The 18,257-nt window shown below is 36.8% G+C and overlaps 1 protein-coding gene across 1 annotated transcript; it reads left to right on the forward strand.

Moving 5' to 3' along the window:
* The first annotated feature begins 1,676 nt into the window (after window positions 1-1,676).
* Window positions 1,677-13,201, forward strand: LOC125668502 (failed axon connections homolog). Its single transcript, XM_048902721.2, has 6 exons — window positions 1,677-1,940; window positions 3,522-3,645; window positions 3,946-4,148; window positions 4,868-5,070; window positions 11,001-11,117; window positions 12,874-13,201. Exons 1-6 carry the CDS (start codon window positions 1,831-1,833, stop codon window positions 12,975-12,977), a joined length of 861 nt encoding a protein of 286 aa, XP_048758678.1. The 5' UTR covers window positions 1,677-1,830; the 3' UTR covers window positions 12,978-13,201.
* Window positions 13,202-18,257: the final 5,056 nt, after the last annotated feature.

Below are 18,257 nucleotides of genomic sequence, written 5' to 3' on the forward strand. Positions count from 1 at the left end.
TATTACCCCTTTGAAGGGGGCGTGGCCCTTTATTTGACCAAACGTAAAAGCCCTTCACCCAAGGATGCTTTGTGCCAAGTTTGGTTAAAATTGACCCAGTGGTTCTGGAGAAGAAGATGAAAATGTGAAAAGTTTACAATGATGACGACGCCAACACCGACGACGACAGACAACGGACAAATCAGAAAAGCTCAAGTGACATAATGCAGATTATGTCAGGAAGCTTTCTTGTAAATGTTAGCTCTTCTAACTCTGTGGTTCTTGAGAAGATTTTTAAAGATTTTCCCTATCTATTTCTATGAAACCTTTGATCCCCTATTGTGGCCCCAGCCTACCCCGGGGGCCATGATTTGAACAAACTTGAACCTGCACTTTGTCAGGAAGTTTTCATGTAAATCTCAGCTCTTCTGGCTCATTGGTTCTTGAGAAGAAGATTTTTAAAGATTTTCTCTATTTATTACCATGTAAAACTTTGATCCCCTATTGTGGCCCCAACCTACCCCGGGACCATGATTTGAATAAACTTGAATCTGCTTTACGTCAGGAAGCTTTCATGTAAATCTTATCTCTTCTGGCTCATTGGTTCTTGAGAAGATTTTAAAAGATTTCCCCTATATATTTCTATGTAAAACTTTGATCCCGTATTGTAGCCCCAACTTACCCCCGGGAACCATGATATGACCAAAGTTGAATCTGCACTATGTCAGGAAGCTTTCATGTAAATCCCAGCTCTTCTGGCTCAGTGGTTCTTGAGAAGAAGTTTTTTTAAAAAAAGATTTCCCTATATATTTCTATGTAAAACTTTGATCCCCTATTGTGGACCCATCCTACCCCCGGGGGCCATGATTTGAACAAACTTTAATCTGCACTACCGGATATGTCAGGAAGCTTTCATGTAAATGTAAGCTCCTTGGCCCAGTGGTTCTTAAGAAGAAATTTTTTAATGACCCTACCCCTAATTTTACATTTTTATTATTATCTCCCCTTTAAATGGGGCATGACCCTTTATTTGAACAAATGTGAAAGCCCTTTATCCAAGGATACTTTGTGCCAAGTTTGGTTGAAATTGACCCAGTGGTTCTGGAGAAGATAAAATGTAAAAAGTTTACAACGACGCCGACACCGTCGACGACGACGACAGACAACGGACACCTTTTGATGAGAAAAGCTCACTTGAGCCTTGGGCTCAGGTGAGCTAATAAAAAACGAGTCATTGATCAATTCCACACTCTATTTATCAGACCTTTCAGTACTTTGATTGAAAACAAAGTTTTGCCTGAATGCATCCAGGTCACACCGTTGTTTGATAGGTGTTTAGCCTAATGCGAATGTTTGTGTATATTTTTGCGTATTTTCGGTATTGTTATTCAGGGCGCTAGCACCATTTATTCGTCAATATTAACGGATTTATGACGAGTAGCTTAATAGTTGTTTAATTCTTATTATACATGTGTGTCATAAAGAAATGTGCATTTTGTTAGTGTAATTATGAATTCAACCACCAAAAACAAAACAAAAGATAAATAAATAAATAAAAACAACAAAAACAAAAACACAGTGAAATCTAATTAGCTTCTATAATCATCAAAATATTTCAGCTATTTCATAAAGCCTTTCCCGGATATCAATACGCTTCATGAATTGTGTTAATTAATACATTTGTAAATCAGCAAAACTCCGCGCAACATTTGCATATTATGTCGTCATGTTTTAAAATATCAAGTTTAAATACCACCCCTTGGATGCCCCTTCACACACTCATACCTTTCCAGGTGATCTGCGAAAATTATTTAGTAGAATAGTAGTACGGCGTTAACAGGCATCACAGATATGGAAACAATAAAGAGTTTCGTGAAGACGCACCCCAAGGAAATCTGCATTACGGCCGTCGTGGGGGTGGCGCTAATCACCGTCATCAGGAGGAGACGGAAGCGGGAGAAGTGAGTTGGATAATTTACTGCTTGAGGGTACCTGTATCGTTATTGTTAATTTTCATACGGCAATCCCCAAGTGGGAAAACTTCTTTTTACTTGAATTTGAATATTGCTGAATATTTTATCGCACTAAAAAATCACCTCAGTGTAACTGTGACATTTTTTAGAATGACAGTTAATAGCTGCACATTGATATTTTTTAATCGTACCAGGTTATTGATAATTCTGCTTCCGTGAAAGATTTAGTTGAGACTATAAAATGAAGTGCTTATTTTCGTCTGATTGACAGTACAGTTAGAACCAGAATGGAGAAAAAGTCTTCAGAGAGAATTTGTCCTTAGAGTGACTTCCCTTTGGATATGTTTTTTTTAATAGCTGTATTATATTGACAGCATTAAATCAGTGATCATCTTTCTTCGTACAATCAGATGACTTACGTGCTTACGATTCCAACAGGTGTGTTCACGAATCTTTAATCTAAAATATGTTAAGGTATTCCATGTATAATGAAAGGATAATGAACAATTTTGAAGGATTTAGATCAACATAAATGTTTATTGTTAAATAATGATGAAAGTGAAGCAGATGAAATTCACATGACTGGTAAATGATTAGAAGCTGACCTTTTTGCACTTAAGACTTTTTGGAAGAGTTGCCTGCCCTTTGTAAAAATAAGAAAAATCTAATTTTCTAAAAATGTGTGTGGTCAATGATTAATTTTATTTCATATTTTCATTAAGAGAAAGTGTATTTAACTTTCTACCAAGAGATTTTTGTGAAAATATAATTTCTTTTTAAAATATTGCAATAAAACATGTTTTTCCCATATACTTCAATGTTAAATTTTAGGTGAAATAAATCAAGCAGAAAACAAAATTTTGAAAATTCCTATGGTGGATTATTTTTATTTCATGAACCCTTCAAAATGATACCATGGTTACAAAAATTCCACCATCCATTTATTAGATATGAAATATGGTCATTATACATTGAATACCTTAAAGCACATCTCAGGACTTCCGAAGTCGGTTTCGCCTTCCTACATGTGCATATCTGAGGTCTCGCCATGAGTTCATCCTAACTTTATGATGATACAAAAGTGAGACTACTCACTACACAAATTCAAATCGGTTTCACTTCTAATAATATTAATATTTTATTTAAGGTGGCCTGGTGTGGTTATATATATAGTCAGACAGAGATAGGTAGAGATAGAGAGAGAGAGAGAGAGAGAGAGAGAGAGAGAAAGAGAGAGAGATAAGATTAAATCAAATGTTATGTAAAACTTCAACATTTGTCCCACACACGTGTGTGCGTGTGCGCGCGTGTGTGTGAGAGTGTGATTTGTCCAGAGAGAGACAACATTCTACATGTACGTTTTCGTGACGTTGATCACTTCAGAACTTCATATAATATTTGTACTTTACTTGACCTTGTATCTACTTTGTTGATCTGACAGTTTGAGGTATGAAGTGTTGTTGGAAATTAGTGTTACACACACACACACACACACACACACACAGAGAGAGAGAGAGAGAGAGAGATTTATAGAAGATTCTTAACATGAAAATTTTAATATTTTTACAGGAAGGTCTACCCGCCAAATACGATTGTTCACCACCAAATGGGAAGAGGACCGTACGCCCCTAGCTTAACTCCCTTTGCTGTGAAATTAGAAACCTATCTCCGGATGGCGAAAGTTCCTTTCTTGGTAAATATGTATGGAATGGACAAAAACAGTTCTTGATATTTAATTTAAACACTATTTTATTTTTAAAAATGAATAGGATTGGGCAGCAGGCACAGTATATTTTAGCCCTTTCCCTTCATTTCTTGATATCAAAATAGGTGGATGAAATACTAAGTCGCCTATCATTTTTGATAATTTAAATCAATACCGCATATCTTAGACTGGATTTTAATTTCATTTCTGTGAAAATGTTTGGCCATGATCACGTAAATAAACAGCACACTATCACACTGTCACGATAACTTATGGATTTATTTGAAGAATGAGCACGACAGTCTCACCAACGGTAGTTCAAAGAAGAAAGTGACGTGGATTGAGTATAATGGGGAGGAGGTCGCGGACTCTGAGTTCTGTATCCAGTATGTAAACAATAAATTCAATGTTGATCTCGACAAAGGATTCTCTGACGAGGACAGGGCAGCGGCGTTAGCTATACAGAGAATGGTGGATGAACATTTATATTGGTAAGTACTGACTGTACAGAGAATGGTGGATGAACATTTATAGTGGTAAGTACTGACTGTACAGAGAATGGTGGATGTACATTTATATTGGTAAGTGCTGACTGTACAGAGAATGGTGGGTGAACATTTATATTGGTAAGTGCTGACTGTACAGAGAGTGGTGGATGAACATTTATATTGGTAAGTACTGACTGTACAGAGAATGATGGATGAACATTTATATTGGTAAGTACTGACTATACAGAGAATGGTGGATGTACATTTATATTGGTAAGTGCTGACTGTACAGAGAATGGTGGGTGAACATTTATATTGGTAAGTGCTGACTGTACAGAGAGTGGTGGATGAACATTTATATTGGTAAGTACTGACTGTACAGAGAATGATGGATGAACATTTATATTGGTAAGTACTGACTATACAGACAATGGTGGATGAACATTTATATTGGTGAGAACTGGCTGTACATGCAGAGAATGGTACATTCATGAACATTTTTAATGGTAAATTTTGATCATACAGAGACCTTGATGGGTGGGGTGTCGAGCATTAACAACACCATGTTCTCATATCATAAATAGTTTATACCATGAGGCTGTCGCATACAATCCTAGTCAGTAGACTTTGTTCGAAAAAATCTTTTACGGGACAAAACTAGGCCTTATCAAGCCTTGTCCTTTTCAGTCATTCATCTGAAGGTTGGATGATCAATATTGCAGGGCACTGGCATTGCAGCGTTGGGTGTATGATCCTAAGGATGGAATGAATGTTAGTAAAAATTTCAATTTTCCTTTGACTGTTCCTCCTATGATACGGCGAGTGATCAACAAACAGAGCTTCGCCCAGGGTGTGGGCCGACACACAGAGGAGGAAGTTCATCACGTCATGCACGAGGATCTAAAGGCTCTGTCAAAGTTTATAGGTAAATTTTGAGAAATTTGGAGTATTAACAATTTAACGTTGATGTTACGTTGATGTGACGTCGGTGGCCCAGTGGTTAGGCCGTCAGACTCTCGACCGAAAGGTCGTGGGTTCGAGTCCTGGCCGCGGCAGGGCTGACGTTGTGTCCTTGGGTAAGGCACTTTACATGAATTTCCTCACTCCACCCAAGTGTAAAAGGGGTACCTGACAGTGAAAGATATTGTAAGAATGTTAGTGCTCTAGCGCTTGTAATGGCAGCTTGCACTGTATGCTTCCTAGGAGGCTGAGAAAGTTCTAGATTGATATAAGATCTGCCGGGGTAATAATGTACATTACATTTGTAAAGCACCTTTGAGCGTACATAGTGTATGAAAAGGGTGCTATATAGATATGGTATTATTATTATTAAGGTCTTCCGTTCTTCACGGAAGACCTTATAGTGATTCTACTGTTTTTTATTATTAAGGTCTTCCGTGATTCTACTGTTTCTTATTATTCTATTGTTGATTTTTCACTTTTCTTATTATTTTTATGTTCCCCAAACAAAGTTTGGGAACATATTGTTTTTACTCTGTTTCTTATTCTTCTTCTTATTATTATTATTCTTTTTCTCCGGTACTTTTTTGTCCGGTAGTGTTCTCAGGAACTACAAAAGGGATCGATATGAAACTTTCCAGGATGATAGTATAGCGTTTGTAGATGTGCATAGTGATAGTCATTTTGTTGCGCACGTGCATTGCAATTTTGGTACAAAAAATGGAAAATCAGAATATTGAAGGAAGCGATATAAAACCTAAATAGGATGATAGTATATCATTTGTACATATGAAAAATAATAGTTATTTTGCCAGCACGCGCATTACAAAATTTGTACGCTAACTTTGGAATCAGTCTAACTTTTTTGTTGTTCATTGAAATGGCTTGAAATTCATATCATAGGTAGATATTGAGACCCTTAACTGATTTACATGGTCAAAATTACCAATTTGCACGCGCATGCACGTGCGCTTCATTTTGATTGGATAATGCTAAAACGTTTGTAACTATCTTATTTATGAAGCGAATGAGATGATATTCACAGCATACGTAGACAATATGTGTATCTATATGTTGGTGTAACAAAAAATGCGAACGCACACGCGCATGCGCGTGCAACGTTTTTTAAATTTTCAATTTTTAAAGGACGATAACGTTTTTGTTTTTCATCAAATTCTATTCATATTAGGGGTTTAGATGTATCTTGGTACTCCTTACAAATTGCTGTGGTTAGAATTACTGCTCAGCACGTGCATGCACGTGTGCTGATTTCTGATTGGACGATTTTAAAATCGCTATAACTTCCTTATATTTGGTGGAAACGTTATGAAATTCATACTGTGGGTATATGATACAAATGCCTGTTGAACGACATCAACAAAAATTCGGAATCATACACGCGTGCGCGTGTATGCACGTGCAACGCTTTCTTTCATTTCTTGGTACTGAAATGACCATATTGAACGTACTACATGTAATTAAAGGCTAAAATAAAATGATTTTTTCCTATAGATTCACAAGGACATCACTTTTTAATTGGGGGAGGTTTGGGGAACATCTGTAACGGTCCCCGTTACAATTAGAACTAGTTATTCTTTTTTTTTTTCCTTACCGATTTTGTGCAGAAGATTTACAAGAGATGGCTTGATCGATTTACTTCAAATTTTTAGGGTTGATGTATTGGTAACTGAAGTTTATATCTTTCTTTGGATTTTTGAAAATTTACTTCCGGTTGGAAGTTATCCCCCTTTTATCGATTTTCAGATGACCATTTTGTCCGGCCAAAATCTCAAAAACGATAAAAGCTAGAGTGCTGAAATTTTCAATGATGTTAGACGACATGTTGTAGTTGTGCACATGGGTTTTAAAAATTTCTGGAAGTGCCTAGTATGGAAGCTCGGTAGGGGTCGAAAATGGAGTTTTAAAAAATGTCCCATTTTTTTCCACGTTTTAAATCATAACTTTTTACTCGTAAATATTTTGCTTAGACATATATAACAAAAGTTGTACAGTTTACTGAGATCGTTCGTGTCATATCAAGAAATGGGCCCATAGGCCTCATGGCTCGCCTGAACCATTGAATTTCTGTTACAATGATTAACTTTTTTCTCACGAAACTTTTGACAAGACATGTAGAACAAAAGTTGTTCAGTTTCGCAAGCGTTAACAAACGATGTTAAGAAATAGGCGTGCGGGTCTCATGGCTCACCTGAACAGTTGGGTTATTGTTGCAATCTATAACATTTTTGTCAAGAAACTTTTAATAAGACATCTAGAACAAAAGTTGTTTAGTTTTGCAAGATCTTTCGAACAACATCATGAAAAAGGTTAATGGGCCTCATGGCTCGCCTGAACAGTTTGATTAGTGTCACAATCAATAACTTTTTTCTGGAGAAATTTTTGATAAGACATATAGAACAAAAGTTGTTCAGTTTTGCAAGATCTTTCAAACGATATCAAGAAAAAGGCCCACGGGCCTTATGACTCGTCTTAACAGTCTGATAAATGTCGCAATCAATAACTTTTTCCTCAAGAAAATTTTGATAGGACATGTAGAACAAAATTTGTTCAGTTTTGCGAGATATATCTAGAATGATATATATAAAAAAAAATAGGCCTCCGGGCGACATGACTAGCCTGATCAGTCGAATTTGTATCGCAGTAAATAACATTATTGACTTTTTTCTCGAAAAAAGGCTGACCCCTTTAATTAGTGGCCGAGAGGGGCAGAGAGTCTTTAATTTATAACACTTAAATGATCAATATTTGTAAAACATTACCAAAGCTAAATTGTACGTTTAGACAATATATTTGTATCATTATTTATCAACGAAAATCTCAGTCAAATTCTTATCTCATCACATCTAAAATTGGACGGAAGACCCACTCGTTGCTCGCAACGAGATCGAATCTAGTTATTATTATTATTTTGACCAAATTTTGTGCAGGAGTTTTCTCGAAAACTATACAGTGGTTTTCAGTGAAACATTCAGGGAAAATGCATTTTATTATGAAATTTGTTTATCAGAAAAAAAATTGGGAAAATTCTATTTCGATTCCAAGTTATGGACAATTTCCTGATTTTCAAATGGAACTTTGTCCGCGGGTGATCTACAGGAAGGGCTAAAGATATGAACTGGAGACTTATTAGAGATGATAGAACATGAAATATAGATTTGCAGAATCACTATTTCGTACGTCGTCATCACTTCCGGTCGTTACCGGAAGCGAATTTAAAAAAATGGATTTTTTCAACTATTTTGTTTTTTAATGTTTTTCTTTGATAAAGTTGAGATAAATAGAGACTCTTTATAAAATGCTGAATATGATATTTGTTTTTAAATTGATCAAACCAAACTCTAGATATTCGTAATTTTAATTTTGAAGCGAGGTCCTCGCTAGCCTAATGGTTAGCGTGGTGGATTTTCATGCGGGCGACCCGGGTTCAATCCCCGAGATTACTCGAATATTTTTTTCCCACTTTATAACAAATGAAGAATTTAAGGTTATATACTGGACACGGAAATAACGGAAGACCTTCTTGTTGCCATGGCAACAAGTTTCTAGTTATTATTATTATTACATCATTTGTATCATAGTTGTGGTGTTTTTCCTTTTACAAAAGTGTACAATAACTGAAGATACACCATTGGGCAGAATCATCATTTGCATATTTTTTTTTAACTGCTGCGTAAATAAATTATAGAACACCATCTGACAATTTCAACACATTCCTCTTTTAAATTGGTGAAATTCACGAGGTCTAGGCCAGCGGCCGTGTCGATATCCATTTTACATGTATCATCTCCCAGTTTCATTTCACGAAATGTGTGATTTATTTCAATTTCATGACATGCTTGTGATAAAATCAAATCCTCATGAGCATTACTGGATAAAAGCTATAGACCCAAGTCGTGTAAATCGCTAATATTTTTAGTTGAGGTGCTCTAATCAGACATTCTGCTTATCCACTCTCACTAAAAAATCGGACGAATAGTGCGCGATGAATATGTTCTAAATACCCAAGCGGACACATGACTTTACTTTTCATTGGAGTAATTAAAAATCACGCAATAACCCTGGTCACACGACAGATCTAATATTTTTTAATGGCCATGATACAAATAAGTTATTGAATATCTATTTCAGTGTATCTTGATTTATTTGGACGAAAGGTGGAAACTCGTGCTTTGCACTCATCACCATGTTTTGTCCAAATAAATTAAGATACACCGAAATACGAGGGCGAGTCAATAAGTAACCAGCTTCACTTATTTCCGGTTGAGATCTACCTCTTCTTTTTTCGATGTAATTGCCCTCTAGTGTGATGTACTTAGACCAACCGTGTTCAAGTGCCATCAGCCCAGAACTGAAAAAGTCAGGGTCCTTTCCATTGACCCACTCCTCAACTACCGTCACGACTTCTTCGTCAGACCGGAAATTACGTCCACGGATATCCTTTTTCAAGTTTAGGAATAGAAAGAAGTCGCTAGGAGCTAGGTCAGGCACATAGGCAGGATGTGGTATTAATTCATACCGAGTTCGCTCTACAGCATCCATTGCAACTTTGCAAGTAAAACTTATACGGTACCAATTTTGATACACCTGATGCGAATTTCGACAAATAATGTCTCTTCAGTGATGCTCAAGCCGAAATTTTGGAAATTCGAAATAACAGTAAACTTGTAAGAACTAAAAGGAAAACTAGAATGTCAAAAACTGGAGCCAAATTCGTCCAAGGATAGAGCTATGCATGAGGGAGATGGTCCTTAATTTTGAAATGAATTTCTAAATTAGTTTGGCGTTGTCCTGTTGCAGCAAAACACCTTTAGAGAGTTTACCTTGGTGTTTTTCACAGATGGCGGTTCTCAGCTGTTCTAGGAAGTTTGCATAGTACACTCCAGTTATTGTACTTCTCTTGGGTAAAAGGTCCAACATAATAACGCCTTTTGCGTCCCAAAATACTGTGATCATCACCTTGTTAGCAGTTGGTTGCGTCTTGAACTTATTTGGCCTCGGGAACCCAGGCCCTACCCGCTGACGACTCTGAGCTTTATTTTCTAGGTCATAATAATGAATCCAAGTCTCATATGCATGTACAGTCACCAAACCCAAAAGAAAATTATCTTTTGACCTAAAACGCTTCAACAAGGCGCTGCATACTGATGCTCTGGTTGCCATTTGCTCATCGCTAAAGGATTTGGGGACCCAACGAGCTGTTAGGTTGCGCATACCTAAACGATCATGTAAGGTTGTTGAAACGCTACCACATGAAATCCCTAATGCCTGCGCCAATTCTTCCACCTGAATTCGTCTCTCAGAGAATACCAGATCCCGAACTTTCTTATACATTTCTTCGTCGATGGTAAACAGTGGTTATCCAGACCTGGCTTCATCTTCTAAAGACGTTCTACCGAGTTTGAATTACCCTACCCAGAATTTAACCCGAGCATAAGATGGTGCAGAAGACTCATAAACATCGGCTAATTCGCCGTGTATTTCCTTGCCTGTTTTTCACAGCACGGTACTCAACTTTAGATGAAAAGCATGCCTTTGCATCACTAGCCATGGCTGACATTCAATATATCATTAAAGAATACCTCGATACACATGTAATTTTGTATCCAGGTATAAAACGTATTGAAACAAGGTATGAAAATCGTGACCGTTTCGGTCAATCAGAAATGGGATAGGCTGGTTATTTATTGACTCGCTTTCGTAGATATACAATAACTATTACTTGTCTCTCTAGACAAGTAAATAATAATGCAAAAGTACTTGTACATAATAAAAGTATTACTTTACTTATGACTTTCAATATGAGAGATAGAGGAAGGAAGGGAGAGAGAGATTAGATTGAAAATAAACATTTATTGTATTCCTTCTTTTTTGTAGGAAATAAGAAATTCCTGCTTGGCGACAAAGCGTGTCAGGCTGACTGTGCAGTGTTTGGAATGCTGTCGCAGCTCTACTGGCACTCGTTTGGTGGATATGGAGAAAAAGCCATCCATGGTAAGTTGTATAACAACCTCTTATTATATGTAACTATACTATAAACCCACTAACTATATGTTATATATTATTCTGCCTATTCTAAAAATCTCACGGCCTCTCACCTCTGGTCGGCGAGGGTTCGAACCCTGATCGCGCCGGTAAGTGAGAAAGTTTCCCAGTTTACTTTCGGAAGGTCGGTGATCTCTTCCCAGGTACATTGTAGAATGGAAATGAAGTTCTTGTTTTCGAGTATGTTACAGGATAACCTCCTTGGTCTCGAAATGTTATTTGAAATATAAAAGCCTCTGCGTTTTTGATTAACAACTCATTATATGCTAACTGTGTACACCATTAACCACTTATGTGACACTGCTGCATTGGTGATTAAATCATTGGCAAGCACCAAACTACCATTAATGTATTTTGAATTAATCGACCTTTATAAGCGCCTTTTCATTATTGGAAGCTTGCATTTTTAAAGACATCTAACAGCCATGAAGTATTTCTAATAATTTCCGGTCATTTCATTTCATTTAAACGAACCGCCGCTGTGGTCTAGAAGTAGAGCGTTCACCCCGCATAGGGAAGGTCAGGGTTCGAATCCCGGCCGCTGCAGACGTACGTCGTTAAATTGTAGTGGCAGCTCCATCACCAAACACTCGGCATTAGGTGTGAATGTCACGGGTCTCGGAAATGACCTTATAAACAGATTTATCACGGCTCAGACAAAATTGTTGAAATCTAATTGGTCAGATCTTGGTCACATGACGCCGTGAAAAAAATGTATCATGCAAGAAAAATCCGTATTGAGCGAGTAATTCATTGTCGAGTTCGACTTGCAACGTGTCAACAACAAAAAAGAAAAGAAAAGAAAGACATTTGACTAAGTTGTTCACGATGTGATAAAGTTACACAGTTAGTTAGTGACCTGATACGGAAAAATACATGGTGTGAAAAGAACACCCGTATGGGTCGCGACGAAGCCTATATACATGCTGTTTGAAGTAGATTATAAGACAAAATGACATAACGCTAATCTGTTTATATACCTCAGTGGGGACAAATGACATATATCAAAAATAGAATTCCAAGTGCATGTACTTAATTGAAAATGTGCACACTATTGCTTTGTCACCGTACATACAAGCACGTTCTCACGAAAATACACTATGGTCATACGCACTTGCATATTCATGCATGCCTAGATATTGATCCAAAAGGAGTTATTTCAATTCTCGGAGTAATTGTTTTGGATTCTCCCACACTTTCCGATAATACGTCCTAAGAAATGAAATCCTACACTATCAAAAAATAAATGATATCATTAACCAATGATGCTTTTTGTTTTACTTTTCACTGATGACAAATCTGAATTACGAAATACTAATAGTATGATATCGCGTCCATGGGTGAATAAATTCACAGAAAATGATATTGTTATTGCTGTACAGAATATCCTACTTTTTGACTGTTGCTTTACAGAATATCCTAATTTATGTGACTATTGCTCTACAGAATATCCTAATTTGTGTGACTATTCCTCTGCAGAATATCCTAATTTATGTAACTATTGTTCTACAGAATATCATAATTTGTGTGACTATTGCTCTACAGAATATCCTAATTTGTGTGACTATTGCTCTACAGAATATCCTAATTTGTATGACTATTGCTCTACAGAATATCCTAATTTGTATGACTATTGCTCTACAGAATATCCTAATCTGTGTGATTATTCCTCTACAGAATATTAAGTGTGAATGTTGTTTTACAGAATATCCTAATTTGTGTGGCTACTGTGATCGCATGAAGACGGAGTTCTGGCCAGACTGGGACGATTGCATCACGCATGGATCGACGAAGGAAGCGACGAAATGAATGAGCTCAGCATAGTTCACGATACTCCTACCGTCATTGTCGTACAGTCTTGTGTATCAGAAGCAAAATGACCTGCATACACACTCCTCTCAAGGACATCAGAATAGAGTGTTGTTTAATTGCAATGTTAGTTACCAATTTTAATAAATATCGAACATGAAATGGATATAAATGTTGTATTGTCATTGATGATATATTTTATTAAATATCGAACATGAAATGGATATAAATGTTGTATTGTCATTGATGATATATTTTCAATAGATTTCGAGGGTTTGTTTTGTTGTTTACTAATGGGAATATGATGTTTGACATTGTCAACCGAGTATTCCAAAGGCTATGAAATCTAGAAAAATTCCAATTCTCCATATCTTTGCTAAATTCTAATATTCATAGAAATTCATTTCAAAATTAAGGATTATCTCTCTCACGAATAGCTCTTATCCTTAGACGAACTAGACTCCACTTTTTTGGCACACTGTTTTTCCCCTAAAATAGCTCTAAAACTTCCTTATTATTTCGAATTTCAACATTTTGGTTGAGCATCACTAAAGAGACATTATTTTTCGAAATGCGCATCTGGTGCATCAAAATTGGTACCGTATAAATTTTGCATATGACCCCTGGGTCAAGGCCTCTGCTGGTGGACTGTTAGTCCCTGAGAGTCTCTACAGCCCAGTAGCTAAGTACTTCGTTACTAGCTTGAAAATACGGATGTATATTTAATTGCTGTTATAAAATTTAAAAATTCATTTCAAAATTAAGGAGTATCTCCCTCACACATAGCTCTTATCCTTAGACGACTTGGACTCCACTTTTTGTGGCACACTGTTTCCCCCTAAAATAGCTCTAAAACTTCTTTGTTATTTCGGATTTCGGTTGAGCATCACTGAAGAGACATTATTTGTCGAAATGCGCATCTGGTGCATAAAAATTGGTACCGTATAAGTTTTACATTCAGCAGCAGTATAAAATTAGGCGTGTTCTTAAAACATTAACACACACCCCACCCCACCCCCCCGAAAGTGCCTATATTGACGCATGACTTTACATGATATGAAATATGCAATATTAACATGATAATTAGTAATTTGGAAACGTCATAGATTCAAAACCTTGGAATTGCAAATTTCACATTTTGGTACATCCTTTTCTGCTTTTCCTAAATCCATATCTAGTTTTCATACCGTATCAGCAAACTTAAAGAAGTCTTTCAAATAACTAAAACAATAATCACTATAATGATTTGGCCTCACCCTGGAAACAAAATCCGTACCCCTGGGATCATCAATTTACAATTTTTGTAAAGGACTTATCACTCGATCTTCGTATCTATTTGAATGTCTTGCACATATACATTATATACAAAAAGATTGTCCATGCCTTGGGATCAGAACCTCAACCCCGAGTATCATGAAATTTCTAATTTTGATAGAGGCCTTCCTGCTTTTATTTGGTTTTTAAAACAATGTTTTTGCACGTGTGCAGTTATAAAATGGAAGATTTTAGCAATTTGTAAATTTTCGGCTGTTTTTACCGCGCCTATAAGGCCACAGGGGTGCAGGACTCCCACGTCCTTAAATTTACAATTTAACCCCCACCCCCCACCCCCACCCTTGTCCTAAAGATGCTTCACACCAAATATGAAAAGAATTGGATCGGTAGTTATCAAGAAGTTAAAACGTTCAATTGTTAACGCATGACGCACGACGACAGACGCTGACCAATTACAATAGGTCACCTGAGTTTATTTAAGTGAATAAAGAATTCTTGCATAGGTTGATACATATAAATTTTTGGCTTTGGTTGCAATAAGTACAAATATAAAGTCCTATAAAAAGGACATTTTCTATGATGTCATTTAATTTACCGTTTACCAAATCAGCCAGTGACATTGGATGATTTAGGCCAGGCTTTAACCAACATCTGGAATGACATCCCTTAAGCATTTCGGAACACTTTAGTGGCATCAATGAGGCGCTGTTGTCAAGCATGCATGAGTGCATACAAGGTGAAGATAACGAACAGTGATCAATCTCATAACTCCTATAAGCAATACAAAATAGATAGTTGGGCAAACACGGACCCCTGGACACACCAGAGGTGGGATCAGGTGCCTAGGATGAGTAAGCATCCCCTGTTGACCGTTCAAACCCGCCGTGAGCCCTATATCTTAATCAGGTAAACGGAGTTATCCGCAGTCAAATTCAGTGTGCCAAGAACGGCTTAACAATCGGTATGAAACACGTCAGACAGCATTTGACCCAATGATAGGTTGTATTGACGTACTAGAGCGTTATAACGACCATAGAATTTACGAAACGCTGATTTCAATCGAGACTGTTGAAACCCGTGTACCATCAGCTTGTTTGTCAGTAGCTTACTTCGATTTAAAAACTGACTATACGCAAAACAAGCTCTTGCATATCGAATCAGTTGAGATATATAAACACCATATACAGGTGATAATGGAATATTGCTACATAAATATGGGAAGTTGACGATGGAGAAGCTGAAATCATCCCGTTTGCCATACAGTTGAGTTGTCAGTTTGCCGTTAATATATACTTTAAATAAAATATCTAAGTATGAAACAGAAGTGGACGACTCTGTGGTGTCCTTTATTTCGAGCTCACAGGGATATATCAAATCGACATATGCTTTCGCTATTATTGTTAATAAACAAAACGTCATCGATATATCTAAATGTCGAATTGAAGGCCTCGGCGAGAGATGTTTTCTTCTCGTGTAGAAGTTTTTGAATGTAAGGTGAAGATAACGAACAGTGATCAATCTCATAACTCATACAGGCAATACAAAATAGATAGTTGGGCAAACACGGACCCCTGGATACACCAGAGGTGGGATCAGGTGCCTAGGAGGAGTAAGCATCCCCTGTTGACCGGTCACACCCGCCGTGAGCCCCATATCCTGATCAGGTAAACGGAACTATCCGCAGTCAAAATCAGTGTGCCAAGAACGGCTTAACAATCGGTATGAAACACGTCAAACAGCACCTGACCCAACGCGAGGCTGTACTGACGAACTGGATCGTCACAACGACCAGAGAATTTGCGAAAAGCTGACTTCAATCGAGACTGTTGAAATCCCTGTACCATCAACTTGTTTGTCAGTAGCTTACCTCGATTTAAAAACTGCCTATACCCAGAACAAGCTCTTGCATATCGAATCAGTTGAGATATATAAACACCATCTGCAGGTGATAATGGAATATTGCTACATAAATGTGGGAAGTTGACGATGGAGAAGCTGAAATCATCCCGTTTGTCATACAGTTGAGTTGTCAGTTTGCCGTTAATGTCTACTTTCAATAAAATATCTAAGTATGAATCAGAAGTGGACGACTCTGTGGTGTCCTTTATTTCGAGCTCACAGGGATATATCAAATCGACATATGAATGAAAGCTATCATTGTTAATAGACAAAACGTCATCGATATATCTAAAAGTCGAATTGAAGGTCACAGCGAGAGATTTTTCTTCTCACGTAGAAGTTTTTGAATAAATTCTGCTTCATATGAATATAAAAACAGGTCAGCTAACAAAGGAGCACAATTCGTGCCCATGGGAATTCCAACAGACTGTTGGAAGACCTGATCACCAAAGACCACGAAGATATTGTCAATTAGGAACTCTAGCATATTTTTTATTTCAACTTCAGAGTACTTGTGCGTGGAATCAGAGTGCTGTTTAACAAAGTAAGTTTTTGAATGACTGATCACTAGTTATGAATATTTCCGTTTTCCGTTTTTGTTGAAGAAGCAACTGTCTATGATGTCAAAAAGTCTAGTCTTTAATTTATCGTGAGGAATGGTCGTGTATAATGTTGAAAATTCATAGGTTTTAATGCTATTGATTTGGGAAAAATTCTGTGATTTCAAGTTTACTAAAAGTTCTTCAGAATTTTTTAGAATCCACATTTGATTAACACCACTTCTGGCATATGTAGTCGCACAGTAAGTTTGAAGTTTCTCCTTCACAGTTGTTAACATTTTCGTGAGGAGCAAAGATAGGGGCTTGGTAGAGCACTTACTGGATCCAGCAATGTATCTTTGTTTGTAAGGGTTTTTATGTAGTTTAGGAATCCAGTATAGGTACGGTAACTCATATTCATTCGACCCATTGACTGAAATATTAAATGTGTCTAAAACTGAAGCATGGTTTTGAAGAATTTCGTCTTTTGAAAGGGCAGTTGGAGTATAAGTATGATTACCAAAAGTGGAATTAATGCCAAGTTCGTTTAAAATACAGTTGTAATAATGAGTCTTACAAACAAAGACAATGTTGTTACTAGCTTTGTCAGCTGGAACCAAAACATATTCCTTATGTAACCTATTTAATTCTTTTGTCACTTCTGGTTTACTAAACACAGAAGGATAGATGGTACGTACTTTTGTTTTCATCTGTCTAATGCGGGATTTTAATATCCCTCTTATGCTTTTAACCCATTCTGACAATGTATCAAGTTCTTCTTTTTCATATTTAGCCCATCGTCTGGCATAATCTTCGACAGAACTCATAATAGAGATGAAGCTCTGTCGCCAATTAAAATACCGAGGTTCTCTGTATTTAGGACCTTTAAGAATAAGTGAGTTGAGGTCCTCATTTTCAACTATATCAACATCACCAGTAATGACATGTCCAGCTGGACTGTAGTTGAAAGAAGATGAAGAAGAAGAACATGTTGGTGGATTACGTATAAGATGGTCTATATCTAAGCACTGCAAAGTTTGTTTATAATTAAAAAAGTTTGGATGCAATAGTAGAAGTATAGCTGTAGGAAATACAGGGTGTAGACTTGAACTTGAAATAAGTTGGAATACACGACTGAACCCTTTTATGACGAAGAATGTTGCTTATGTTGATGGCATCTATTCCTTTGTTTGTAAATTTGAGCTTAAGGAATCAGAGTGGTGTTTAACAAAGTAAGTTTTTGAATAACTGATCACTAGATATGAATATTTCCGTTTTTGTTGAAGAAGCAACTGTCTTTGATGTCAAAAAGCCTAGTCTTTAATTTATCGTGAGGAATGACCATGTATTGTGTTGAAAAGTCATAGGTTTTAATGTTATTGATTTGGGGAAAATTCTGCGATTTCAAGTTTACTAAAAGTTCTTTAGAATTTTTTAGAATCCACATTTGATTAACACCACTTCTGGCATATGTAGTCGCACAGTAAGTTTGAAGTTTCTCCTTCACAGCTGTTAATATTTTTCATGAGGAGCAAAGATAAGTGCCTGGTAGAGCACTTACTGGATC

Source organism: Ostrea edulis, chromosome 4 (assembly GCF_947568905.1).
Source record: "Ostrea edulis chromosome 4, xbOstEdul1.1, whole genome shotgun sequence".
Classification (NCBI taxonomy): Eukaryota; Metazoa; Mollusca; class Bivalvia; order Ostreida; family Ostreidae; genus Ostrea; species Ostrea edulis.

Bases quoted from the DNA above. Each gene is read 5' to 3' on its own strand.
- LOC125668502 (XM_048902721.2), top strand. From the start codon at position 1,831: ATGGAAACAATAAAGAGTTTCGTGAAGACGCACCCCAAGGAAATCTGC. The intron at 4,149-4,867 runs GTAAGTACTGAC...TCAATATTGCAG, and splicing joins GTGGATGAACATTTATATTG to GGCACTGGCATTGCAGCGTT. The intron at 11,118-12,873 runs GTAAGTTGTATA...GTTGTTTTACAG, and splicing joins TGGAGAAAAAGCCATCCATG to AATATCCTAATTTGTGTGGC.